Source organism: Phyllostomus hastatus, unplaced genomic scaffold (assembly GCF_019186645.2).
Source record: "Phyllostomus hastatus isolate PE091 unplaced genomic scaffold, TTU_PhHast_1.1 phas_scaffold_501, whole genome shotgun sequence".
Classification (NCBI taxonomy): Eukaryota; Metazoa; Chordata; class Mammalia; order Chiroptera; family Phyllostomidae; genus Phyllostomus; species Phyllostomus hastatus.
This window is the reverse complement of record NW_025334033.1, coordinates 43182068-43209819: the sequence shown is the minus strand read 5'-3', so window position 1 is coordinate 43209819 and position 27752 is coordinate 43182068. Positions and strand designations below refer to the sequence as shown.

The 27752-nt window shown below is 49.1% G+C and overlaps 2 protein-coding genes across 13 annotated transcripts in view; one reads left to right on the top strand and one right to left on the bottom strand.

Moving 5' to 3' along the window:
• ESR2 (estrogen receptor 2) overlaps positions 1 to 5087 on the top strand; it is a 45245-nt gene extending 40158 nt beyond the window's left edge. Inside the window, exons 7-8 of the mRNA XM_045823211.1 lie at positions 3155 to 3335; positions 4889 to 5087. Of these exons, the coding sequence (XP_045679167.1) occupies positions 3155 to 3335; positions 4889 to 5087 (380 nt within the window). The remainder of the gene's footprint in view (positions 1 to 3154; positions 3336 to 4888) is intronic.
• A 6638-nt stretch (positions 5088 to 11725) lies between these two features.
• The window catches only part of SYNE2 (spectrin repeat containing nuclear envelope protein 2), a 289942-nt gene continuing 273915 nt past the window's right edge, over positions 11726 to 27752 (bottom strand). For 10 of the 12 annotated variants that reach the window (XM_045822428.1, XM_045822430.1, XM_045822431.1 and 7 more), the window contains 15 exons: positions 27177 to 27327; positions 26678 to 26860; positions 25130 to 25267; positions 23900 to 24094; positions 22545 to 22827; positions 21956 to 22024; positions 20925 to 21064; positions 18828 to 18942; positions 17898 to 18100; positions 16754 to 16954; positions 15722 to 15850; positions 14425 to 14616; positions 13527 to 13613; positions 13024 to 13073; positions 11726 to 12784 (listed from right to left, as the gene is read on the bottom strand). In XM_045822428.1, coding sequence (XP_045678384.1) covers positions 12562 to 12784; positions 13024 to 13073; positions 13527 to 13613; positions 14425 to 14616; positions 15722 to 15850; positions 16754 to 16954; positions 17898 to 18100; positions 18828 to 18942; positions 20925 to 21064; positions 21956 to 22024; positions 22545 to 22827; positions 23900 to 24094; positions 25130 to 25267; positions 26678 to 26860; positions 27177 to 27327 — 2359 coding nt within the window. In that variant the 3' untranslated portion in view covers positions 11726 to 12561. The remainder of the gene's footprint in view (positions 12785 to 13023; positions 13074 to 13526; positions 13614 to 14424; positions 14617 to 15721; positions 15851 to 16753; positions 16955 to 17897; positions 18101 to 18827; positions 18943 to 20924; positions 21065 to 21955; positions 22025 to 22544; positions 22828 to 23899; positions 24095 to 25129; positions 25268 to 26677; positions 26861 to 27176; positions 27328 to 27752) is intronic. The other 2 variants (XM_045822429.1, XM_045822433.1) reach the window with 2 other exon arrangements.

The window sequence follows — 27752 nt, the reverse complement described above, 5'->3', positions numbered from 1 at the left end:
AATTTTCCAAATTTGATTAAAACTATAAACATACAAATTCGAACTTGATGAATGCCAAGCACAAGAAACATGAAGAAAACCACACCGAGGCACATCATAATCAAGTTGCTTAAAGCCAGTGATAAGGAGAAAAGTCTTGAAAGCGGCCAGAGAACAAAAGTGTCACAGGAGATGTCCAGGCAGTCTGGAGCTGGTCTCCAGTGCCGGCTGGCGGATGTGACGGGCCCACGCTGGGGCAAAGTTGCTCAGCCGGGCCAGCACCAGTCCCAGTGTGCCAGGTGGCCAGCTCAGCCCAGGTGACACACCAGTGTGTCAGCGGTTGTGTTTTAGAGAGCTGCACACTCTTGGGCTATTTATCTCTTCTAAGAATAGGTGTAATATGGAATAACAGTTAACTTTCTTATCCAATTAAATGTCAGTTCAGTAAGTATTTACTGAGCTCCTGGTGTGCGTCACACGTGCTCTCCCAGGGGGGCCCTGGTCAGACACAGGGAGGCATCGAGGGGCTTTTATGTTACTGTGATTTTGGTAATGAGCCCTGACTTTATTGGTTCTAATAACTTCATTGTGATACAAGTCACATACAATTCACCCATTTAAAGTCCACAAGTCAGTGGTTTTTAGTGTATTTATGGCCTTCTGCAACCCTCATCATAACCAATTTCAGAACATTTTCATTACCCCAAAAGAAACCTGGGACTGCTTAATCATCCCTCCGCAGTCTGTCCCACCCACATCCCCAGGCAGCTACCAATCTACTTTCTCTCTGCGTAGATTTGTCTGTTCTGGACAGTTCACAGTAATGGAATCACACAAAACGTGGGCCTTTATGGCTGGCTTCTTCTACTTTGAAACATGATGTTTTCAAAGTTCATCCATGTTGTACCACAAATTAGTACTTCATTTCTTTTTTATGGCTAAATACTATTCCATTGTGGAGAGTACGCCACATTTTGTTCATCTGGTCATCAGCTGATACACACTTAAGTTGTCCCCTCTATAGGCTACCGTGAGTAATGCTGTTATGAACATTTGTGTACAAGCTGAGGATTTATATTTGTTTTCAATCTTTGTCATACCTGAAACATGTACAGGCACACCATTTTGGCTATTTTTAGAATCCGAAGATGTAAGATTTCTTTCCGGCGGTAGAAATCCATGGAGCACATGTCATGTGGCAGAGTAGGCTAAAGGAGAGAGGAAACACTGGTTAATGCAGCTGGGGTCAGTTTTAGGGAAAGTAAGCTTAAAACAATTTTCTCCATACTTTCATTTCGTTAATGATTTTCTGTGGTATACCTAAAATATGCACTAACATGCATACTTATCACTTAAGTTATGATGGTGTGATTGGCTACAAAATGCAAAAATGTAAACCTATGGGGATTCTTTCTAATTCCACGTATGAGTGCTTCCTTCACACCAGTCCTCATACAGGGTGATGGGGTCATACAGTGACAAACAAGTAAATGGGGTCCGTGCCCTCCAAGGGCTCACGTCCCATTTCTTTAAGGGTGAGCGGGTAGCTGTGAGGCCTGTACAGAGATACCAGCTTGGAGTGAGATAAGGAAGTTCAGGCAAGCCAGGCTCTGAAGGAGGAGTGGACATAGACAGCAAGAGGAGAAGAGAGTTCCTAGGGAGAAAGTTCGGCATGGTCAGTGCCTCCCCTGTTCAGGGAATCGAAACGAAGTTTCAAGGTGAGGATGAAAAGAGCAGGAAGAGCCTGGTACCTGGATAACTGCTCTGGGCAGTTTGGACTCAACCCCAAGTGTTGGGACATCCTGAAAGGAGCCACATGAGCAGACCTGCACTTTGGCCGCTCACAGGGGCTCATTGGGTTGAGTTGGGGCTCATTTCCTCTGTAGCAGAAGGGCAGGTACTGGCTGTGGGGGACAGCAGGAGGTTTGGGGGGCTCAGGGTGACTGTGGAGAAGGAGGTGAGCAGGTGGGTTAGAGAAGCAGTTCCAGGCTGCTTCTCTAATGTTTAAATACAATAAAAAATATTTAAATATTTTAAATATTTAAAATCTGCATCATCAGACATTATGGAGGGATGTGTTCCCAGGGATTCGATACACTTTCATAATTGTGGTTCAGTGTGTCCCTTGAACCAAGCTGCCTTAATTAAACCGAAAATGCCAATAAAAATAGAGATGAGAAATTGCCAAAACAGATTCTGTAGATGACGGAGTGCCAGCCATCCTTCATTCTCATACAGTCAAAAGTTGGCAGTTCCCCATGTTGTTCCACATATTTGTTCTTTATTCTTAGTTCGAAATAGAAAACCTGGAAGAGAAACTAGTAATTTTCCTGCTTCCAGGAATCAAGGAGTTGGGGGTGGGGATGGAGGTTGGGGGGCCGAGATTTACCTGAGCCGTTACTTTGCAGGTGTTGGGAGGCCTCAGTAGCTCAGATCCTAGAGTCGGAGGGGAATGAGACGCAGGGCAGGGCGGGGTGGGGAAGCAGCCTACCTGTGGGATGGTTGTGGAGGCCTCAGGAGACATGCTCCTGCAACCTTGGCTCGATGAAGATCTGGGAAAATGGTCTGGGGTCAAAGAGCTAGCGAGAATGAACTTAAAATAGGTTTGTATGACTCCAAATTGGTGGCCTTCCTGTCCCCAGCAAGGTGCCACCAGAGGCTGGATGCTGACAGCTGCACAGAGTGGGCAGTGGGCCCACCGAGACTGTCTGCACAAGGCACGCACAGTGGTGTGGGCGGGAGGGGCTGCATAGCAGTGGTCCTTAGTTTATGATTATTAACCCCCCTCATGAGGGGCCCTTCTACCAGCTAAGGGTGGACTTAATCTCACTTTTGGACCATCTTTGTATGTGTGTTTGTTGCTGGAAATGAGATACACCACATAATGGTTCAAGGCAACTAGATACATTTATGAGGCAAGGCCACCATTCTGGGCCCAGCAGGCAGTTTAGTCTGTCCCCATTCAGCCAGGTTTACCTTTCCTGTTCAGCCTTGGGGCTCGCCCTTGGGACACCGTGGGAAGGTAAAGTTGTGTTTTTAAGATATTACCGTCCATGCAGATGTCAGACCCATTTGACCAGTCTGACCTTTCAGGAGAACGTTGACGTGCCTAATGCAGGTGACTTCTGTTTCCTCTTCGCAGAGCAATAAACCATGGCTTTGATTCTCTGTCCAGGTGTGTACCCTTTAGCTGCAGCAGCTCAGGAGGCCGAAAGCAGCCGGAAGCTGACACACTTACTGAACGCTGTGACCGATGCTCTGGTCTGGGTGATCGCCAAGAGCGGCGTCCCCTCCCAGCAGCAGTCCGTCCGCCTGGCCAACCTCCTGATGCTGCTCTCGCACGTCAGGCACGCCAGGTACGGTCCCTGCAGGGCCACCTCCCTGGGAACACGGGAGCACACTCAGAGGGTGAAGAGCTTGGGGGAGTGTTTTCACGTTTGCAATGGACACAGCAGAATTATTATCTTTAAAGGAAGATGAACCCCTGGAAGGGAATGGGAGGGTTCTCCATCAGTGCACACACCTGTAACTGAAGGTCAGAGCCAAAGGTCAGCACATTGCGGACACTGAACGACTGTCATGTGGCACCTGATAGGATCTTTATGGCATCCTGTGGTGGCTCATCTAAATTTTAGTTGGCGGGGATTTTAGCTTGTTAATGGCACTCAGCAAGGCGCAGGTGAGCTGTCTTGAGTGAACTGCCACCCTCCCTGCACCGAGGGCCAGAGCCCTGCGGTCATTTTCTTGGAGAGGCCAAACCCAGCTCTCCCAGGCCCGCTTCTGAGCTTCACGGTCTGGGGAAGTGCACACGGCCTTCCCTGAGGGTTGTTTTTTCCTCAAACCTGAGAGTGCAGTCACGTGGGAAGGCAGGGTTGTGGTGAGTTGTGTGTGATATTTGATGATGGCTTGGTGTCACCTGGGATGAGGGGGGACAAGGGGCTGTGCGGAGGACAACACACCCCTCAAGAATTTGAACACAGGTGAGGAAATGGAAATGACCTCCGTCTCCATTCAGTGCTTGTTCGGCACAGGACCGTTTGTGGGACAGATACTGTTCGTTGTTATTCACGGGTTCCGTATTTGTTGCCCGCTTGCTAAACTTTATTCGTAACCCCCCAAATGGATTACTCACGGTGCTGTGCGGTCATTTGGGGACGTTCACAAAGTGGCAAAAACGTTGAGTGTCCTGTGCTTCCATTCCCGGATGAGGTCAAACGAGGTAAGGCTCTGCCTTCCTGTCTCAGCTCTCATACGGTAACAGTCGCCCCTTCTGTGATCTGCGTACTGCCACGGTTTTGCATTTTTGTGCCTTTTGTTGGGTATTTCGTTGTCCACAAATGGCCTCCAGACACAGTGCTGAAGTGCCGTGTCGTGTTCCTAAGTGCGGGCAGGCTGCGATGCGCCTTACGGAGAAAATGTGTGTCAGACAAGCTTTGTTCAAGCATGAGCCAGAGCGCTGTTGGCTGTGAGCTAAATGTTAACGAGTCAACAGTGTATTCAGTAAGGTGTCTTTAAACAAAAAAACACATACAACAAGGTTACGTATAGGGGCCGATGCACATGTGAGCAGAGGTTCTCAGAACCCTAGCCTGTATTTCCCTCAGGAACAAAGGTTCAGCGTCCGCTGACTCAGTGTCGGCGGTGACGGTACAGTGTAACTGCCGTGAACAATGAGAACTGATTGTGCTCTGTGCCAGGTGCTGCCAGACCACTGTGGGTGGGTGATGGGACCCAGAGGTGACAGGATGTTGTCCTTGCCCTGAAGTGTAGGTTAGTGAAGGAGCCAGATGCAAGAACCGCAGAACAAAGGGCTCCGGGAAGAGTGTGGGGCTGGTTATGTTGGGGGAGGGTTCAAAGTTGCTGTGGCCGCCTCTCCGGAAGGAACCTCAGTCCTTTTTTGTCCCCGCAGTAACAAGGGCATGGAACACCTGCTGAGCATGAAGTGCAAAAACGTGGTCCCAGTGTACGACTTGCTGCTGGAGATGCTCAACGCCCACACCCTGCATGGGTGCGCGCCCTCGGTCCCAGGGTCTGGGTGCAGCCCAGCAGAGAGGAGTAAGAGCGAAGAGGACACCCAGAACCCCCGTCTCGGTGATGCCCAGCCCTGAGGTGACAGGCTGCAGAGGTCAGAGACCGAAGTGTGGACTCAAGTGAGAATCGTGAGCCCCGAGCCCCACCGGGAGAGGGCAGGCTCCGTCTGTGCGGGCCCTCCTCCAGCTGTGGTGGGTCCGTCCGTACCGTCCTTTCTCGACCTCCCTCCGTCCCAGGAGTCGGGGTGGGAAAGCCAGTTTTCCTTGTTACTCGGGTGTGCTGGGCCGCCCGGACTTGCTGGGCCTCACAGGATATCAGTGAGGTACCGTTTTAGTCTCCATCTCTCTTCCACCCCCTGGGGCCAGGGAAATCATAGCGGTTTGGAGTGAAAGGTGGAGATGTGATCTGGAAGCGCCCTGTGACGGCACTGACAGGGTGTGGACTGACCTTTGTCGTGGGACCTTAACTGCCTTTTAGGGCAGACCCATGGGAGCTCTCTCCGACTGCCTGACTGGACGGCTGAAAACCATGGTGACAACCAGCTAATAGGGGTCCGCACTGCCTGCCTCACAGGCCGCAAGGACTGATGTCAGCACCACTGTTCTGCTGGAGGACAGAGGCGCTGTAACCCGAGGGGCTGTGGTCTTGCCCAGACCCTGCCGCCATCCTCATTCCCTCCTGATGCGCGTGCAGAGCCCGCCAGTTATTTGGGGGAGCGGTGTTTTGTGCATATCTGAGCACTTTCATGAAGGACTGGGGCAATCTCGCTGCCCCTGGAATTGCCCTTCCTTAAAAATTCTCCCATCCCAAGGGGTCCAGCGTGGGTGCTGGAGCAAGGTCCTGTGTTTGCAGGACTAGGGCTCTATCCTGGGGGTACGGGGACAGCAGCGCTTGCCCAGCAGCCACAGCCATCCAGAGGCAGGGCTGTGTGTGTAAGGCACGCTGTTCCATGGAAGGGTGACGGCTAGTGTGTCAGGTTCAGGGTCGAACTGTGCAGACTTGATAAGCACACCACTTGAACAAGACTTGGTTTGTGAATTCTCCTTAGAAAAGATAATATTTAGTAATTATTTATAGCAAGAATTCTTTTACGTCCTCGGGCTCTTTTAAAATATTTTCTTATCAGAATATTTATATGGTGGACTGGGTGAAATAGAAACTTAGTAAAATATCAGTTCTTATTCCAAGTGAAACATGACACCATGATAAAGCACCTCAAATGACAATTTTAAGTTTTTAAAAATGAACATTTTCATACAAAATTTCAGGAACAGAGTGAATGCATAAAATGAGTTATATCTGTTTTAAAAGTGAGCAATTAAATAATCATGTGCAATTTTGTGGTTTTAAAAAATTAGCTTGTGATATGAGATTAAACACATTTTCTTTTTGAAAACAGGTTCACTTTGGTCAGCACATTCTGTATTTACTAAGTCATTAGGATAATTCAATGTTATAAAGGTTAGTTTCTGCTAGTGAGACCTTGAATAAGTCTTAATTTTTCTATCAGTGCAATTTTACTGAGACTTGAGCCTGTTTCAGAAACGCCTGGATACAGGAGTGTGGCTAAGAAACACACCATTGTCTGTCTTCTGAGGTGGTCTGAGATTATTCTCGGTGACTCGGTGTTACAGCCTTAGTGAGACCCAGCAAGAAAGCAAGTCTAATTTTATGGGGACCAGGGGCCCCATGTTATCCAGGTCAATTTTCTTTCTTTCTGAACAGCCTAGGAACCCCAACAACAAGTGCAGGCTGGAGGGGGGAGTGGGAGGCAAAGAAGGCGGCCTGGAACAATTATTTGCCAATGAAATTCTGTTCATTGTATTTGTAAAAGTGATAACAAGTTTAAAAACAAAACAAAACACAAAATAAGGTCCAAGCCATTGCCACATTGGTAGGTGGTGACGTTCTTTAGATTGCATTCGGATGCCCGAGGTGGGCACCAGGCTGGACCCAGGTGTCCTCGCACCCTCCTTTGCTGAGTCCTGTGCCTGTCCCGACCAGCTCGTGCTCTTAGGGAAACTCATCAGTGCCCGCGGCTCATTGTTTTTCCGCAGATACTCCTGCATGGTTGTCGAGGCTGCTGCTTTCACTGCATTTGGTGTAGCCCACCGGGAGGATGTAACGTTTTGGTAATTTCCCATTGGCTCAGGTCTCACCTGTGTGTGCTGGGGACACAGGGCATCACTGCACCCCGAGAAGCCTCCCCAGTGCTGTCTTAGACTGGGGCTGGGCCAAGTAGGCTGTTGAGATAACATGGTCTGTGGTTTAAAGGGTTAAGTATTCTAGGGCCGTTTACCCCTTTCAGATGAGTGTTTTGAGTCTCTGTGCCCATCTGCTCCAAAAATGTCCTCTAACGCATTTCTAACAAGAAACCAGTGTCTAAGGTCAGGCTGCTGTTTTTACATGTTATACATAAACTCCTCAATGTCCATTTTAAAGATTAGCCATTTCTTTTTTAAAGATTGTATTTATTTTTAGAGACAGGGCAAGGGAGAGAGGGAAACATCAGTGTGTTGTTGCCTCTCCCGTGCCCCCTACTGGGGACCTACCAGCAACCCTTTGGTTCGCAGGCCCGCACTCAATTCACTGAGCCACACCAGCCAGGACGGTCATTTTTTTTTTAATAGTGCTTTCTTTTAGATGTCTTTTTGGAGGGTGTCCATCCTTCAAAATGGTCCATGGGAAACTTAAAATTCTCCAATAGCTATGCAAGGATTTCAGTGGTTTTAAGTTCACTTAAAAGGAATGACCTAGGGGGAACAGGATCTGACAGCTATAAACAGAAATTGAATATTGAAAAACAAAAAACCCACCCAACTACATTTTATATGGGATGGGAAAGGGATCCTTAGCTTTGTCAGACTCGTGTGGCCAGATTCCTTTCCTGCATTTTGATATTTAATACGAAAACTTAATTGGTGGTCAAGGAGTGAGATTTGGGCCTAATTTCAAACACAAGCGTTTAATATGGAGTCACATAGACAAATTTAAATTACGAATAACTGCCACAGAGCATTCTTTGACACAGAGGACATTAGGACAGAGCTGGCAGCTCCTGAAGAGGACCCGCGTGGGCACGCGCCGGGACCTGCGCCGTGGAGCCGCGGTTTTCACAGGCTGTCCCAGCGGCCTCGCCCTCCCCGCGCCACGTCCCCTCTGTCGCGTGCTCACTGTCCCTCAGGGCTACCTGCAGAGGACTCGACCCTAAAATAATCTTGAAGAGATTTTTCTTGAAACATTGAGGTGGGAACAAAAGAGTGTTACTTGTCAGCCTAATAACAGATCTGGAGGTTAATTGTATTAAAAACAAGACAGCACAGAATCCAAAGCTCTGCAGAGAGAGTGTCTTTATTTGGATCACTTCACCTGCTGACTCAGCTGGAAGGGCAATTATTTTAGATTTCAGTAAAAAAAATTAGTTACCAATTCTTGGCAGAGCAACATTATATGTTCATTGGTATACGCTACACTGAAACAATTCTAGAATTTTCTGGAAGGGGCTTGCGTATATTGACATCTTTTCAAATTCAAGGTTGAATCTTCAGTTTATAGGTCTGTTTTTGAAGCAACATTTTTATTTGGTAAGATTTGACACATTTATTTACTAAAAATCTTTAAAAAACATACTAAAAGGTTATGCTGAGGAAATGGCAAAAACACTTTACTACCTAAAATGATACGTGTCTGAGGAACATTCACTGCATGCCAGGCAGGTTCCCGGTGCCTCACACACCCGGTCCTCATAATAATCACCGTCACCTCCTTCTTCTGGCTGTGGACACTACGGAGAACAAGCAGGCTTGCTTAAGGTCACAGAGAGAAAGCGACAGAAGTGAGCACAGGCCGTCGCAGCTCTAGTTCTGAAAGTAACCAAGCACTTTAACTAGTTTGAAAAAAACCTGAAGATGAATATGTTCAGACTGAAGCACCCCCCCACCCAGTGCAACCTGACAAGCTTGGCTGCTGTGGGTTAGGTGGGGCCCGCTTGTGGCACCCGCCCCGACCCCCCTTTCCAGAACACCCCTGCAGACACAGAGTTCCAGTCCCATCTTTTATACACGTGTAAATTAAAGCCCAGAGGGGTAAACTGACCTGCTCAAGGTCAATAAAACTACATCTGGCAAAGCTGAGACCAGAATTCAAGCCTCCCGCCTGCCTGGCTCGCATGGTTCCTATTGCAGGACTTGCTTCTGTAAGAGTCTGCTGCTCGAACTGAACCTCAGTAGTGGAGAGACAGCGAAGTTACAGTTGCCCTTAGATCCCGCCCTCTCAGCTTCGATGGGGTCGCGCAAACCATTACAGAAGAGCAGTCATGACAGGTGGAAAAAATTGGATGAATTTTGTTGTTCCCGGCCCCCCATCCCAGGCTCATCAGCTAGCAGGTGGCACTGCCCTCACCTCTGTCTGTTACTGCTTTCCCCAGGTGCAACTCCTTGCAAATATACTGTATTTTTCAGACTATAAAAGACACACCCTCCCCCAATTTGGGAGGAATCATGGTTAATGCTGCTGTTGAGTTCTGTTTACATTTACATTGGTGAAATATTATGTTAAATATTTTACCACTTTTCCTTCAAAAACTTTTTTTGTATATTCCTACTTTAAAACCTAGGTGTGTCTTATGGTCCAAAAAATAAAGTACCCATGAAAAATCGTCACATTTTTAGGCATTAATGCTTCCCTGTGGAATTTGGGTTCCTATAGTGTGAAACACATGCCACTTATTCTTTGTAGCTCTGAAAGTTGCTGAATTTGGGCTCTAGTGGCCCCTCTACCGCTATGCTTTTTTTTGCAATATATGGTCATCATATAACCGTTTTTGTTGGAGTCATGGATCCTCCTCTCTTGAATTCCAAGGATCCCGTTCACCTGTGGGCCAGTCAGTTTGGTGCTGATGGGTTTCCTTTGTGGGGAGGGTAAAGGCTGGCCGGTGCCGGCCTGGAACGCCTGCTGCTGGCTGCACAAGCTGTGGCGCTGCATCTGGTCTTCCGTGCTGGGTGTCTGGGCGCCGTGGTGCTCAGTCCCGTAACGTCCTCGTTCGGTGGTTCCGTGTGTCTCAGAGCCTGTTGGCTGGCTATCACTTGTCAGTTTTTTCAGATGAACGCTTTGTACCATTAGCAGACTTTAAATTTGGGCCTTTTTACAAATGAACGCTTGCTGTTGTGTGAAAGATTTTGAGGTCTGCTTCCCATTCCTCCAGGTACTACTTTTTCTTGGCTGGGTCCCTTTAATGTCTATGGAATTGTTGCAGAAAGAAGTTTAATGTGACATAAGCTAAATAAAGTGTTTTTCATAATTTTGGTTTGAAATGTATTTGTTGGGTGTTGATATAAGAACTTTCAGCGATTCGGCCAAGTAGTGTTCCTATTCTGTTCTGAATTCTATTGTACTTTAGGTTTGCAGAGCCCTTTAAGAATTTGATGAAAACCATGGACACTCTTCCTGGAAAAAGGTACACAAAGTGCTTGCAGAGAATTTCCGGAGAGTTAAGAATCTCTGACTTAGCTGTAGTGGACTTTTTAATCTCACATTGATGAATTATGACCACAGGTGCCCTGTGCGCGCAAGTAAAGTGAAGCCCACAAACCTGGGTAGATTTTCTATAATTCCCTCATCTGAGTCAGTCAGTGTCATGCCCTGCTTTAAGGACGGGGAGAAAATCGTTCATTCTGGCTGAAGTTATCTTCATGCCAAGAGTCATGCGAACATTCCCCTCGGGTTGGGGGATGTGAAACCCTGACAGTGTAAAGCCGATTATCGTTTACCTTTAGGACTAACGCTGAGCGTTGAGTGAAGAAAGGCTTCCCTGGCATGGGGCAGGGTTTATCCTGACAATTAACAGCACCTTCCTCACTTTGATTTGCCCCAGAGCCCCTTCTTAAGGGCAGAAAAGGTCTCCAGAATAGCCACCTGCTTTTGGCTGGAAGAGAAGGAAGTAGAGATTCTTCTGCCTTTTGCATCTGGGAAAACTGGAGTGAAGACCTTCTAACCAACTCAGTGGCTTAAAGAAAAAGTTTGGGTAACACTGTCATTTAAATTTTCCTCTGGGGTTATTGTAATCGATGAAAACAGGTGAATTATTTTAAAGAATTAAAACACTCTGAAGTTACAAGGTGAAAAGTACCTTTCCCTCCACATCACTTCTAACAATTTGCTAAACTGAAAGATTCCCTTAGGCTGGTCCCTTTCTGCAGAGCTGCCCGTGAACTGCTGTACCCCAAGGATGGTGGATCCCCAGAAGCAGCGCCGCCACTGAAAGGCTGAACTTCCCTGGCGTCTCTGGAGACTTGTGTTTTGTGGAGGAGAGAGGGGACTGAGACTGCTGTTGAGTCCGTGGTGTCTCCCAAGGTGCAGGTCAGGAGTGGTTAATGAGGAACTGGTTCAAAAACTTCCAGTCACTGTCTTTGTTGAGGATAGCAGATGGCTCTGCCTGCAGCAGGTGTCAAACATTATTTGTTCGCTTTGGAGGAGCTGCGACTAGAATAATCCGGGTGAAAGCACCCTTCCTTTTGTGCCCACCTTCCACACCAGGTTGCCCTCGGGGCGGCCTGCAGCACCGCGGGGCACACACTGGGCACCTGCCACATTTGTACAAAGGAGTAGGTTTCTAGGTCTCCGAATTCAAACCCACTGATCCTAAAATAATTTTTGTTCTCTGAAAGGTCACACATACTCTTTAGCTGCTTTGTAATATAATCCAGCACAACAAAAGTATGGCTATTTCTTTGTTTTATTGAGAAACATCCGAGTTGTACATATGACAAACAGCTTCAGGTGTATCTGCACCAACCCCCCAGTGGCCAAACAGTTAACACCTGAAGCATCCATCACTTTAAATGTGAAAAGTCTTATAAAATTAACTTACAAAAATGTCCCTAAAAGTATGTAGTTTGGCATTTACTGTACATTAGTCAAAAGCTCAAGCTAAAATCTGATATTCTTTAAAAAAAAAATCAAAGTTTACATTCATACAGATTCAGCATTGTTAAAAAATATGCACAAATAACCACATCCATGCAATATAATTTCTTTAAAAATTTAAAGCAATATAAAAGGGCAGACCTAAGCACTGAACAGAACATTTTGGTGTATAACCTGTAGATCAAGATTGCTAGCTGCTTGAATTTTAAACATTTAAAATGATTGTTTCAATCAGCCAAGAGTGCATGTGAGTTTCTGAACCACTTCTAAGGTGGAATCTGCCTGCTTATTTCTAGAAAATATACTATGTGATGAATACTACTGCTCATTTGACCATATCAGCTACATTTTAATAATGCTGTTTTACAAAGAAACGAGAATTCACAAAGTGCTTGGCTCTTTAGGAAACTGCAGTTCCCAGAGATCCCAAAACCAGTGAAGTAGCTTTGCCACGCTGCTCAGGGCAACAGCTGCCCGGGGTCCCTGCCCTGGGCCCTGAGGAAGTCATCCGCAGCAGGTCCCTGGACCGCGCCACTGCTCAGTCACTCACAGGCTGGTGTGCAGCCATGAGTTGGGCACTCGAGTAAACAGGCTGGTGGGGTGGTGCTGCTGGCCAGGCTGAGCCCCCTATGTGGGGGGTGGCCCATTGGTGTACCTCAGCATGGGGTAAAAGGACCTCGCAAAGTTGTTGGCCTGAGTGCAGCTGTAGTCCTCTTCGGAGGAGGGCAGCAGGCAGGCCAGGAGCAGCAGCAGCAGGAGGAGCAGCTGCAGGGGCAGCGCTACCCGGAACACCCGGGCGAGGAAGGAGCGCTGTGGCCTCGAGCTGCCTGTGTCCGCGGGGCTGGGCACCCTGTCAACAGAGCAGGTTGAGAGCTCATCAGGAGGTTCCAGAGGCAAAACCCACTCACGTTACCTGAGCTCCTGCTTACGTAAGTAAGACCAGGACCTGAGGTTACAATGGGTCCAATTGCTGGGGTTTGGAAGAGAAGCCTAAACACCTTCCAGATAGAAAACCGGGTTTTTATAAAGATCTTGATTGTGACATTGGCAAGATTGGGGAGGTGACTGTGTGGAATTCAGTGCTATTACCTGCTCTCTGTCTTGTTCTTGCCTTTTGTTGTTCTCTCTGCTCCAGACTGCTGGATAAAAATAATGCAATTAGTGCACTGAATACAGTTTAGTTCTGTCAATGATGAAACATCCTTCCTTTTTAAATTATATACCTTCCTTAGGGAAGCTTCCTGACAAGCTTTTGAGACTAGAGTACTACATATGACCTTAAACTCTATGAGGTAAGATGATTTGTTGGTCTGTTGTTAATGGAGATTAGGAAGCCTCTTTAATGGTAGAGGGGCTCCCGTCTTACACCGCCCGCTTCAGCTCCAAGGAGAAGCCAACTAGGAGATAGCCTTTGAGTTAGGTCTTTAAAAGTGTATTTTAAATTTTTTAAATCTTAGGAGTAAGCCTTTCCACACTGACCAGCAACATATGGTAGCATGTTATCTGATGGGGCCGTGCTGTCCCAAGTTCCTGTCATCTCAGTGACTGAAAAAGAGCCGGGGCGGTTCCCACAGCAGGAAGGGGCCTCTCACCTTTGCCCGGGAAGCGGGCCCGAACGCTGCTGGAGGCTGCTCTCCTGCGTCTACCTCGTCCAAGTTGGGCAGGGCTGGGTCTGGGATCTGAAATCCACACCCCAAGGGTTCACTCAGTTCAGGGAAATCAGAGACTATTCAGGCATTCAGAGACTATTCTGAATGCCTGAATAGTCTCAACAGCGCAAAAATGTGCCTCATGCAGATTTCTTCCCTGCGCCCCCCGCCCCCCCGCCCAGCCCAAATCTTTCCAGAAGAGGGGGCTCTTCTATTTCTCACTCCCAGCTCTAACAGGGACTTTTTCAGGCCAAAGGGGAATGGAAACAAAGCCAGCCTCTTGCATTAAAAACCCATAGCACACACTGGGGGAGACTGAGTTCAGCAGCAGCAAGAGGGACAAATAGTTGGCAGTGAGCTCTTGGGAAGTGACCACGTGGCCATCGAGACAATACGGTCTTGGCTGTACAGGATGAAATATGTACTCTAGATGCAGGGGCCAGTTTGGGGATTCGTTTGTTCTGCATTGGCACACATTTTAAAGAGCAGAAAGTAGACAAACGACACAGTGGTCAGAAGTGACCAGGACAAAAAAGAGGACTTGAAAGTGTGGCACATGAGAAACGTGAAGGCAAGACAGAAAAGAGAAGGATTAGACTTGTTTTTAAATAACCCAGCCATACTAACAGAAAGTTACCCTGGCTATATCCCTCTTACAAATGATCAAACAGCTTTGAAGAGCTGATGTAACTTTTTAAGGCCACACAGCTCCAGAGGGCCGGACAAGACTCTACTCCAATGGCATGCTGGCAGCCCACCTCCCACAGCAAGGCTGCACCCCTGCGTGGCCGGTTGCATCTCATATGACGTCTTTATATTTAAAACCCACAAGGGGACTCACCCGGCTTCCCTGCAAGGACATCAGGTCTTGAGACACTTGCTCAAGTAACTGTTTGAGTTTCTTCTCAATAACGTGAACCTTCTCTTCGGCCTCAATGTAGTCATCTCCATGCCCCTTAATAAGAAGGCTGTCTGAAATCTCTTGTAAGGTGTTCACTTGGGGTTGACGTTCCACCAGCTCCTTTTCCAGTTGCTAAAAACAAGGTGTGGAACAGTTTATCCAAAGGGAAGCTAGTGTGGCTGGATGAGGCTTTCTCACTCATCCAGGATGAATGATGGGTGGTGCTCCAGAACCTTCCCCTCTTGCCTGTCTGTCCTCAAGCCTAGCATCACTCAGAGAGCAAGCCTGTGACGCCCTGCCCCTACTTTTTATTCCTTCTCATTCTGGAGACAATTATGTTGCTGGAGGAGTCAGAGAAAAGAAGTGAGAGAAGACAAGGTCCTTATCCATTAATGGCGGGAGGTCAAGGGAAAATCGAAAGTGGATTAATTGAGAAGCAGCAGCTGAAGCAAATGATTTAGAAATACACAGGAAGCTGGTAAGTTCACTCGTGTTGTTGAGGATGGTTATCTTGCTAACTGTCCAAAATGGTAGCCACTAGACAACATGTGGTATTTAAGTTTAAATTAATGAAAATGAAAAGTTCACTTTCAGTCAAAATAACTACATTTCAAGTGCCCATTAGCAATCATACTAGGCAGAGCACATCCAGAACATTCCATCATCTCAAAGTTCTATGGGACAGTGAATGCTACCCTGGAAAGTGTGGCTTTACAAAGATTTGAGTACAAAAAGTGTTTTTTAAACAACAACCAGGAGCATTGTGATTAAATTTAAAATTAAACCACATAAACACGTGGATAAAAATGTCAACTTGAGTGCAAGTGAGGACTCATGTTAACGTATTAGTGAAATGAATGTATGAAAACACAAGTGACCTCCACAAAGTGAGCCTTTTCTACAGTGGATGCAGAAAACTCATACATGCGGACAACTGAGTTTCCTATTTCCCCCTAAATGAGCCATATTCACAAGGGAAAAATAATCCTTCAGATGGCCTTAAGTTTTGCAGGGTATTGCTGGATACCTTTGTCCCCAACTCCTGAGTATTGAAGACTTCCTGCTCTTGGCCTTGGCTTTTCATCCCTGCAGGTCATCCTGCTTCAGAACTACACAGGGATGATCAGTAGACACCCACTGGCACCGTTGTTCCCAGAAACACTGGGGGAGGCCACCTAAGTACTAACCTCCTGACAGAGGCCAGTGGCAGCGCAGACCCCTTCAGAGGAAAACTTACCATGAGGTCTTCCTGACACTCCAGGAGAACCCGGGGGCCTGCCTCTGGGTCAGTGATCTGAGCCTTCTGCCTCCGGCTCTCGGCATTTGCTAACCACAGGAGCAGATTTTGACTCAACTGGTGGAAGTCCTGAAAAAACAACACACATCATAACATTGACCTTTTGCAAAACTGGGAAGGTGTGCTTGCTATTTCTAGTCCACCAGAGTCATCTGCTCATCTTGTCTTATCCAGTGAATAAAAGGGCCCCAAAACAAGGAAAGGGGGGAGCAGGGAAAGAGAGAGCCCTTGGCACAGCCTCTGCAGGCAGGCAGGATGAGTTCTGCCGAGGGCAGAGTGCTGACAGAGAGGTGGGGCTTCAGAATGCCCCCTCTGGTATGACACACCGGGCCCACACGCATTACTCAACAAACATGCTGGGTTCAGTGGCTGAAAGAGGCAACCCAACAGGGACAGGCTGTGGCCCAAGGACAGGGCTCTCCGTGGGCTTACTGGTGACTCATGCTTCTCAAGATGGGGTCAGAAGTAACATGGGCTGAGATTACAAGCATGCAGGCCTAAAAAGAACTTTGTGAAGGAGGCACTAAAATGATTCCCATTTTTCAGATGAGAACATTGGATCCAGAGGGTTCAATGATTTGCCCAGAGTCGCACAGCTACTATAGGCTGCAGGGCAGGCTGGCGGGCTCCCGTGCCAGGGCCAGGTGTCTTCTTCACTCTGCTACACAGCCGTGCTGGCAAAAGGGCAGCGAGGGGGCAATGTTGGAGTAGCGTCTCTGCCCACCGGAGCGCTTGCTGGAGCCCTCACACTATGCGTGGGCCTGGCCAACAGAGCAGGAGAGGCCGGCACCAGGCCTCTGAGACAGCAGGTGGGTCTTCAGAAACGAATGGTAAAGCACACGTTTCCTAACACAAGCCGTATTTGGCTGTGCCAGAGCAGCCTGATGATGATAAAAATATCCTCTTCTCCCACCCACGTGGGCCTGGCTGTGCCCAGGACCAGGTCGCGGGTGCCGGCTGTCGGTGGCGTACCTGGCACTGCATGAACGACTGCCGTAAGCCCTCTCTCCAGCTCTCCACAGCACCCAGCGCCGTGTCCCAGTGCTGCCTCAGCTGGCTGACTCTCTCCTGGAGCTCTCTGGACTCTGTGCTCCCAGTCTGCAGAAAGTCCTTGCTGTTCACGTTGACGGAGACCATTAAAGGCTTGTAGGTGTCAAAGGCTTTTAATATCTCCTACCACAGAAGATGATACTGGGTGAGGCACTCTGAAGACAGTAATGTTGGGGCTCATTTTGAACTTCTGTGGGGAACAGATCTTTCAAACACTTCTCCAAGCCAAGGCCACAGAAACAAGAGCGACCTTGCCTGTGACTGGCTGGGAAGTGTCAGGTGGGGGAGCTGCCTTACATGGTCAGTGAACTTGGCCGGCCAGCTTAACCAGAGGCCAACTCCACGGGACCTCCTGAGCTCTAGGCGACTTACTAACATTTCTGGACCAGATGAAGTACACTTAGTTATTGTGCATTTGCCCTCCAGTGTCACAGAAGTATAATTCCTTAGTATGAACGGTTACCTCTAATATACAGGGTCCAGCACAAATAACTCCCCTTCATAATTATAAAATCATAAGCATGTAATTCTATAACAACACTATCACACTCAAGCACACCATATGACATTTTAGGTGAAATGTTCAAATTAAAACTATAAATTACGACACCCATTACCCTACTAACCACACTCAAGCAGGCCTCACATCTGCTGGACTCTGCATTAATGCACAAGACAACAGCTCCAAGCCCCTCCCACGTCCCTGGCCAGGCATCCGGTGGGTGAAGGCCGAACATGTGTGTGACAAGTCCTAACCGTGTGGCACAGTAACCAGAGCAGGCCACAGAGCTCACAGTGGGTGAGCGGGTCCTCCTCCCCACCCTCAACGATCCACTTGCTGTCTGGGTGCACACAGTGTAGAGGGTGCTACGTCTCAGCAGCCACTAGCACCTCCAGAAGAGCCCACAGCTGCCTCTGAGACCATCTGCAGACACTCTTCTGAATGAAAACAAAGACCTGCACCTGTGTCCTTGCCAGGACGAGACCGACAGCCACCATACCACCTGCAAGTTGCCAGCATCTGCATGCGCACTCAGAATTCCCCTTCCGATACACTCGGACTTACCTTCAGGCTCTTCACTCTGAGCTCCATTTCCTGGATATCAGAGGGGGGTGTGGCCATTTTTAACGTTTCTAGCTCTGCTTCTGTTTTTTTTAGCCAGGTGGTAATGTCGCTGATATCAGAGTTCAGCTGCTGCAAGTCTTTTTTTATTCTGAGTTTGTTGCGAAGTTCTTGTGCTTGAATCAGCTCCCATCTGTCAAAGGCACCTGGGATAAAAAGCAGCAATCACAAAAACGGATTTCTCTGCCTCCAACTAGTTCAGCATCAGGGTGCTGAGACGGACAGGGGATGCTCTTTGCCAGAGGCTCAGCACTTGGGAGTCGTCACATTCCCTGGAATGTGGAACGGCAGGTTTCCCTTGCTGTATGTTCAAGGCCAGTGCCACCGTGTTCCCCCTAAGGCTAGTAAGGGGCGGCTCACTGGGGAGCAGACCCAGCACGCTGCCAGTACGTGTTCTGGTCCTAAGTTCAGCATTTCGGTTCAGGCCATTTTTAGGGTCCTTTCTCCTTTGGTCTGTGAACAATCAGGTTGGTGCTATCAGCTTGACTTTAGACTTGAGTAATTATTTTTATAATCACTGAGCTGGGCTTGTGAGGAGACACCTGACTCATCTCTTTGATAATCATCTTCCCTTGTCTTATCTTTACGTACAAATGAAGTCACTGAAACACACTTCCTCATCCGAGCTCATTTGGTCTATATTTAAGAATAGCTTTGAAAGTAAAGTGAACAGTCCAGGAATGTGTTCATAAAAACAAATCAGCTAATTCTAAACTAACGTGGGCTGCTATAGGGTAAGTGTAGCAGTTCTGCTGAATTATATAGTTGGCCAATTCCTAATTAATGTTCTCTCAAGCTGTGACTTAAAATAAACTCCTGGCTAGCCCCAAACCCAGACTCTCCCTCTCCCCACCACGGCTTGTTTGACGGTACCTGACTGCTGCGCAGTTACGGAGGCCGGTCCCTCGTCCTCCTGCTGTGGGCTGCCGTTCAAGACGCCTGGGCCTTCTTTGCCATCATCTGAACCTGGAGATAACAGCAGCTTCACCTAGAATGAGCCAATTTTACGTGATCATCTGTAAACTTGGAAGGCTGAAGGGTATCTTGGTTCATGTTAACAGGTAAAAGATGAGGACAGGGCGCCCTTTCCTTCCAAGGTTAACTTGCTGGAAATACAAGTGCTTAGTGTGCGGGTGGCACTGATGACCAAGCAGAGCTGATGGCCGAAATAAAGCCTCAGGAACGGCCCAGGGAGCAGGAGGCAGTGATATGTGAACATTGGGAATAAAAAGATTAGATTTAATTTTTAAATTGATTTTGAGAGGGAGGGAGGGCAGGAGAGGGAGAGAAACACGATTTGTTATTGCACTTATTTAAACACTTGTTGGTTGCTCCTTGTATGTGCCCTGACTGGAGATCAGCCCTGCAACCTTGGCCTATCGGGACAACGCTCTGAACAACTGGGCAGCCCAGCCAGGGCCTGACCTGATTTGAGGCTTCCCAACACTCTTCACGTGAGCCATGCAGAAAGAGTTAAAGCAACTAAAACACCCAAGCTCACCAGACAATCACTGTGTTAGTGCATTCACATTTGTATAGTGTTTTACAAAACCTGCATTTTCCCTGCTGGTCACTCTGTAGAGCTGGAGGTGTTACTGTCACCGGGAATCAGAAATGCACGGAGGACAAAACTGCCTCCCAGGGCTGTTTATTACCAAGCATTTATCGTTCACTGCTCTTCTGTTATCACAGAGCTGATTGAGCTATTACCTCTGGTCTTTCCAAAAATAGATGTGTCTTTTTTAGAAAAGCCTTGGTTTCTTTGGATTGTGTCTTTACGGCCTATTTGTGTAGAGTGAAAAAAAACCTAAAAAACCTTCGGATTTGTGGTGACATGCCTGATTTCAGACACCAAAAAGCAGGTAGAGCTGTAGAAAATGGCCAGGCGGGGAACACGGGCATGGTTGCTGGAACTACAGACATAAAGCAACCGTCAGGTGCTGGCATCTCTCCCCCGCAGGCTGTGAGGTCTTATTCTGCACAGAGAGGCAGATTAAAAATGACAGCTGCTTGCTAAGAGCTTCTGAATTTGGCACGGACAGTCCCTTATCAAATGACTCCAGTCTGACCATGTACAGCCAAGGATCTTCTCTGACTACGTAGCCCTATTTACTTCTAGACACAGAGGGCATTTTGAGAACCAATCCAGTGATGCTAATATTGCTTTTAGTTTTTCTAAGAGATGGCACTAAAAATGCACAGGACATTTTATTTCAGACTCCCTCATCGCTAATTCTCTGTACTGAGAATGATCTGGGGCCAACATTAAATCCTAGGCTGGCTGCCTCCCAACAGCTGCGCAGCCAGAGGCATGCCAAGGACGCGTGTTGCCAGAGGGAACTGTAACTAAGAAGGAACCGTCGCTGTTATAAATAACAACAACCAACCACATACACAGTAGTGCGTAGTAGGAATAACAATCACCTCCTTCGTAACCTCATACACACTGACCCTACAGCAGTTTCGTCAGGCACGTGTACCCCCAGGTGGGGCAGGCTGACAGAGGCCTGGCAAGTGCTCACGGGTCCAGAGCGATTTACCGGCAGGGCTGGGCATCAAACCCACGTCTGCCACGGCACAGTCAAATCGTACTGGATATGAAGTCAGAATTTTTGAATAGGAAGTGTGATCAAAAGAAAAAGATAATGAAGGTTTGGGAGCTCAGCAGCAGCTAGGGAAAGCCCACACTTCCCCTCTCCATCATGTGCACGGCTGACTGACTCAAGAGAATAATCACAGTAATGTCACGTCTGCACACGCAAAGGTGGTTGTTGGCTAGAAACCGATCTTTTACTATAACCAGTTTCCCCAGGTTCTAATGAAGCACGGTCAGCTCAGCAGAGGCACTGTCACCCTGGGAAACATGCCTGGGGAGCGAGCACACACTACATACACCGAAAGGCCTCTCTTGAGAATGTTAACTATTTACTCATGCACTTGGGCGGTACTCCCGGTGGGGTGAAGACTTACGTAGGCTGGTTTGTAAGGGGTGCTGGAGTCTGAGGGGCCGGGCTGTACACTTCTGTCGCCTCCCATTTGTTTGTAGCGATGCTTGGGACAGGAAGGACTGTCAGGAACGTGCCATGAGTGGCCCTCAGAAATGGATTTACCTGAAAGAAAAATAACAAGTGACAGTCCATTCTCTCCAACCAAAGGATCCCTGTTTAGTTACACATGAAAAGGTCATGGGTCACATGGCATCAAGTTACAGTATAATATGAGTTCTGCAGCTTTCCTTGCAAAGCATGCACGTTTGCAAAATGTCAGTAGGTCCCAGGAGGGAATGGAATGAGAGACATGCAGCTGAGCAACACTGGGCCTTAGCTAAATGGGTTCATGATGGAGCACGACGAACACATGATGTGCTAGGCGATGAGTGGCGTTTTGGAGCGGGGTCTCTAGTGGTGGGGACAATGGCAGCAAGCTGGGTCTGGGGCCCAAGGCTGAAGGCCATTCAGGAGTGAGGGGAAGAGTAAACATTAGGATGGACTTGGGGACCAAAGGGCCTTGCCCCACCACTGCAGATGGGATGGGGCAGGGAGTAAAGATTAGAGCTGCGAGTCAGGGAAAGGAGGGTTTCTTCTGCGACAAATGCAACAGTACCTCTACCCCACCTGCCTGCTCACCCACCCTCTTCCCAGGACATCACCATAAGCAAGGAAACAGCTCCACACCAAGCCACCGTGAAGAAAGCTTGGTCCATGCCCAAGGGCTGCAGTTAGACGGCGGGAAAACAAAACTTTAAAAAGGCACCATGAAAAATTCCCTCCTGCGCAGGCCTGAAGGGGAGCAGAGGGACACTGGCGAGGCTGCTCTGGTCTGGGCGGGGTTTGTAAGGAGCACGCAGGCATGTGTGAGTACGGCAGTGTGAATACACCATGGCACGAGGACATGGTGTCCACGGGAGGCGGGGGTCAGACACGACATGGGAGCGAGGTTGAGGATGCAGTGTGCGCCGCGGGTGCTGCCATGTTGAGACACATGCACGGGCAGGGGCCTACCAGAAGATGCTTTCAAAGTTTTTGTGGTCATTTTAAGATATGCCTCAGGATTTTCAGGGATTTCTACATCTGAAAAAGAATAATGTCATTTTCCTCACTGCAGGCGTCTGTAGATGAATGCCCCTGTTTTAAGTTAAAACAATAGCAACGCTGTCGGCTGGAAGGAGAAAAGTCACTACCCTTTACCTGTTTTATTGAAAAGCTTTAAAAGAAAACCAGAAAGATTTTCTCCAGCCAACTCCCAACTGTCCGGAGCGGTGGTGGGGGAGGGGAAGTGCACAGAAAGAATGAAGGCACTCAGCCTACGGACACGCTGAAAAACTCAGCCGACGAGCACTGACGGGCCAGAGCCACCAGTGAGCAGCCCGGATGTGCCAGCGTGAATTCGTTTTCTTCCCTCTCACCCCATCCGTGACAGGAGTGAGCCAGCTCTCAGGTGAGTCAAAAAGGGGCAGGACAGAACCCAGGAAGTCTGGGTCAGCCATAAGCTGGCCTCCTGCTCATCGAGAGTTGGCCGTGCTGTTAAAAGGCGCTAAAAACACAGCTAAATGGGTCAATGTCAAGGGCTCTGGAAAGCCAGGCCGCTTACCTGACAGAGCACTGTAGTACGGGCCCTCCTCGTCTTCTTCGTGAGAGGAGGAGCCCCCCACGTCACCTGTGTGATCCCACTCCAGAGGGATGGAGTCCACGCTGACGGGGGTCTCGCAGCCAGACCGCTCGGGCCCCAGTGCTGGGGGCACCAGGTGACAAAGGGACTGAGGAGACGAGGGCTCCTCCATCTCTCTCCTTTTCCGCCAAGAGTCGGCCTGGATCTCTCTGGGGTCTTCCATGTCCGCTTCATTCTCGGAGGCCTCCTTTTCGTCTTCCAAGCCCTGAAACGGGAGCGCCTGGTGTTCGGACCTAACCAAGTCACAGGCACCCGCGGTTCCGAGGAGCAGCGGGCGTCGGCCTGCCCCACGGTTCCTGAGAAGGGCCTCCAGCAACATTTCTAAGGAAACTAAAAGGAACCGGGTTCCCAGGCCCTGTTCGTAGTTATTCCAACTCAGACCATCTGGTGTGGGGCCTAGAATTTGTAATTTCCAAAATGCTGTTTTCTTTCCTAGGAAAAACCTTAAATTTGATAATCTAAGTTTAATGGCAGGCTCTTCCAAGAATAAGAAAATTAAAAAGAACTTGGGGCTATTAGGGTTCTGAATAAGATTCACATGTTCAAGGACCATATGTACCAGGTCCTTTCTTTTTATCCCCAATCTTATTGTTCAGAATATAGAACCTTATTCTCCCTGTGTTATAATGACTCTAAGAAAAACGGCTATAAATTGCTAGAGGGTTATTTTCGAGGCTATGGTGGTGAAGAAATTCTGTTTGAAGACGAAGACACAAAAAGAAAGGGCAGCCAGCTGTGTTGGTCAATGGTCATCAGAAGCTCTGGGCACGAAGGAGGGAAGTGTGAACGACGGCCTAACTCCGCCTGGGTTTCCCCAAAAGCCCCTTTGTCAAGGGAGAGACATCACACTGCTTGCAACCTGGTGCTCTGGGCACTTCAACGGTGAGAACGAAGCACCGGAAAGGCCCAGACAATAAGAGCTCCCAGACATTAAGATGCAGGAGAAGGCCAGTGCATCCCGAGTTAATACTGTCAGCAAAACCAGAACAGTTACAAAAATGTCCCAGCAGAACTGACACATGCCAGAAAAACCCTGTCCCGAGGAGCACATGGAAAAACGTGTCAAAGGGGCAAGGATGGTCAGAAGTGCTATCCTGCCCATTGGGCAAATGGGACCTTCTAAGTAACTGTGGCTCTGTAAGAGTAGAAACGAACTTTTTCGACACAGCTTTTTTAAAAACCATAGAATAAACCACTGTTAACCATTTCATATTAAGTCTGGTCAGACACCAAGTCTGCATGGCCCGGGAGCCCTCCCGGGGGGCCGCTCCCCTTACCGGGGTGTGGGAGGTCAGCCGCCGGTGGAACCGGGCCACCCTGCCGAACACTTCCTGGCAGTACCGGTGCAGTTCCTCCAGCTCGTCTTCGATCACCACCGCGTCCAGGGGCTCGCTCTTCTGGATCAGCTGCTCCCCAAACACGATCAGCTGATCGATCTTGTTGGTATTTAACGTAATTTCCTGTTGGAAACCCTATGTGGAATATGAGAGGATTTCAAAGAGGGAAACCTCTCTGAGGATTCAGACAATGTTTCTTATAAGACACAGAAAAAGCATCAAAATGTCATCGTTGTTTTGTTCCTTCACCAAGTACTTGCTAGCTTCATCAACTTTTACAAGGTGACAAAGATTTAATAATTTAAAATGACTGTACATATTTTTCCCTCCCCCTCTGGGCACTGACTTTTCCAATTAAAATAATTCTAAGTGTCGCAGGTTCGATTCCCAGTCAGGCCACATGCCTGGGTTGCAGGCCACGGCCCCCAGCAACTGCACATTGATGTTTCTCTCTCTCTCTCTCTCTCTCTCTCTCTCTCTCTCTCTCTCTCCCCCCCTCCTCACTTCCCTTTCTAAAAAATAAGTAAATAAAATCTTTAAAAAAATAATTCTAAAAGTCTGACATGGACATTTACTGTTAGTGGGTGGGAGGGAGAGACCTTATCTTAGTGACACCTGGTGGATACAGAAAACTCCCCACAGTCCGTCACCAATGGGCATTTGCTTGTTGACACAGTGCTAATACTCATTAGTGCCATCTTATTAGGGCAGACAAATCTCCATCTCCACTTCCTGTAAAACCGCACCCAGGAGGGATTGCTGCAATACTACAGTGTGACACAGATCAGCTGCAACAGTGGGGCAGGAGAAGGGGCCTGCTCTCGGCCCCACTCCTGATGCAGCGCCCCCGTCACACTGCACCTGTGCACGCGGACCGAGGGCTGGGGGAACAAACAGCAGCTCATGAACTTCGGTTTGGAACCTGAAGAGTGCTCTCTGCTTGGATGATTACAAATGACAAAGAGAAAAAAGGGCCCTGTTCCACTGCCCCTTGGCTGCAGGGAATAGTCTCCTTGCTCGTGATAACGCAGCAGTACACAGGTGGATGCAGCCGGGCTGCTTGAACAGTTCTGGAATCTGCTCCCAGGGTATCAGGTGAAATGTGTACTTGGCCCGGTCTCCTCTGCAGAGGTGCATTCTTTTCGGAGGGGCCGAGGGAGAAAGCCTTACGTTCAGTTGGCGCATCTTGTCGTCGGCGTCGCTCTCGGAAAAGTGCTCCACGTTGGTCAGCTGCAGGTCCATCTCTGTGAGCCACACCAGGATGCTCTCCCGGGTGCCCTCGAATTCTTCCCTTTGATTGGTGAAATGCTGCAAAGGGGGAAGAATAATACATTTTTGTTGATGGCAGAACGAGAGTTCAGGTCGACAGCAAGGTCACTCCTGGCTGAAGGGGAAGGTGCCTGCAGTACTCAGAGAGAAGCCCGTCTCTCGGCACCTGGGGGGCTCACAGGGCATGCAGGCACCAGCGTGGGGCCAGGAGCCCCGGGCCTGCCCAGTGTGACACGGAACAAGCTCCTCGGTTTCTCTGAGTCTCGGTGTCTTCCCTGGCAAGTAAGGGTGGGGAATGATTACGACCTTTAAAGTCCTTTGAGCATTTAAAATTCTCTAATTCTCTGTGATTTTCCCCAACCTGTCCTTAGAGGAACCCCCTCAAAGCCCAAGCCTGGCACCTTGCCTCTTTTACCCACTGTCTGTGGAAGCTTTTGCTTGACAGGATTTGGTAGCCTTAAAACAGACAATCACTGATTTGGGGCTGAACCTGGACCAGTGCCCCATTTGCCTTCAGTGATGTGATTCTGGATGTGTCTCCCCAGAGAAGGAAGACCCTGAGGCGGAGATTCATCCCCTCCAATTCAGGGTGCCTCTCAGGTTCCCACGTCATAGACGGGCAGCAGATTCCCAAACGTAGCATTCAGTGCCAAATGGGGCGTCGGACTGCTCCCAGTCAGGTCAGCAGAAGACAAATTAATGTGAGGGGTGTATCTAGAAAGCTAGCCAGCATCTCCCTGAGCGGTTTAAAAACCCCAGCAGCCCGGACTTCCATTTGTTCAGCACGGCCCCAAGAGCGCCCTGCCCCGAGAACAGGAGCGGGGGCCACTTCTCTTCCCACAGACACACACACGGCTCTCTGGTCCTGGCAGTTCGTGCCTGGCTTCACAAAGGCTGGCATCACGCCTCTGAGTTACAGAAATCTAAGATGAATGCCTACGCTAAAAAAAACCCCCCTCAAACCCAGCCTCTGAGGTTAGTCAGTGCGCTCCGAAATTCAGGGAATTGCTGTCTCCAACCCTCACTGTGCAGAGAGGGCTTTGCCCATGTCCCTCACGGTGCCAGAAGCACGACACAAAAGCAGGCAGGTGGGCAAAGCCGGCCTCTTTCTAGACTGCGGCCCAGACTCCAGATGGCAGTCCACCCCCCACCCCGCCCCGGGCAGTCTGTGAGCTAGCACGCACACCTTCAGGGGCTGCTGAGGACAAAAAAAGAAATTTGTTTGGCAACATAAATCACATAAACGTGTTGTGCCTAAGAAGCCTGTTCTCGGGCAAAAGATGGCTTAGAAAAACACAAAGAGCTGGCAGCTCTGGGCTTGCACAAAAGAAAACAACATTAAGCTCGCTTGGGCCTTCCACGGAATCCTCTACCCTTGGTTACAAGCCTGAGATCACGTATCACTTCTCCTGAACATCTACAAATGACCCCTGACGTAGAGAAGGTTACTCTGAGTCTGCGCAGGATGGCCGTGACCCGCTTCTGGAGGCCGTCCCAGCGCTGGTTGCCCTCGTGGACCATCTGCTTCAGCCTGCTGGCCGTGTCGGTGCGGTTCTCCCGGGCCAGCCGCCGGTACTGCTTGTTGACGAGCTCCAGCTGCGTGAGCCTCTCATGGACCTGCCGCTGGAAGGCCTGCATCGCACAGAGAAGCGTCAGTGCCGCAGCAGGCGGTGCAGGACGCCCCTTCCAGACCCTGGATGACTCGCCGCGGGTGGCTGGTCCCCACACCACAGTGGCTACGGGGGCCTACTCCGCCTGCTCCCCCGATGCCAGCTACGGAACAGGATTTCAAGTCCAGCGCCTGCCCGCTGGCAGACACCGGTGACGTCCTGCAAAGCCGTCTTAGCAGCTGACGGCAGGTTGTGGAGGGGCCCTGGGCAGAGGTCGGGGAAGCCCCCACTGGGAGGAAGTCTTTCTAGCAGCCCCTGAGCCCAGCGCAGGTCTTTACCTCGAACCTCTTCAGCTCCTCTTTGGCTACTGTGTACAGCACCTCTGAGGAATTGGGGAAGGCCGCTGTCCTCTCGGCTGACTTGAGCCAGTCCTCAAAGCGGGAGTAATCATCTAGAAACTTCTGCCACAGGCGCCAGGTCTCCTCAATTCTGATGGGAAGAAGACAACTTAGCACAAGCCATCCATGTTGACCACAGCTCTTATACTTTCTCTCAATTCATCCTATTCCCAACTGCCACCTCCCCCGCCCCCAGCACTGGCACTACTCAGGTGGAGTGACCCTAATACCCCTTCCAGGAAATAACTGGGCACGCTGCTTCCCGGTAAGGACACCTTCCTTATAGGAGTGCCAAGCCCCTCAGAGCTCCTGCTTCAGAAGTTAACCGACAGGAGACAGGCCATCCTCCACTGCTTTATGCTGGGAGCACAGGGGCCAGCCACGGTTAGGCCCGAGGCACCGGGGTGCCAGGAAACACATTGCACCATTATGTTTCTCTTGAATAATGACTTTTATAAGCACTGTCACACCCACTGAGCCTTCTCTGCCAACAACCTGTGAACCGAACAGAACACA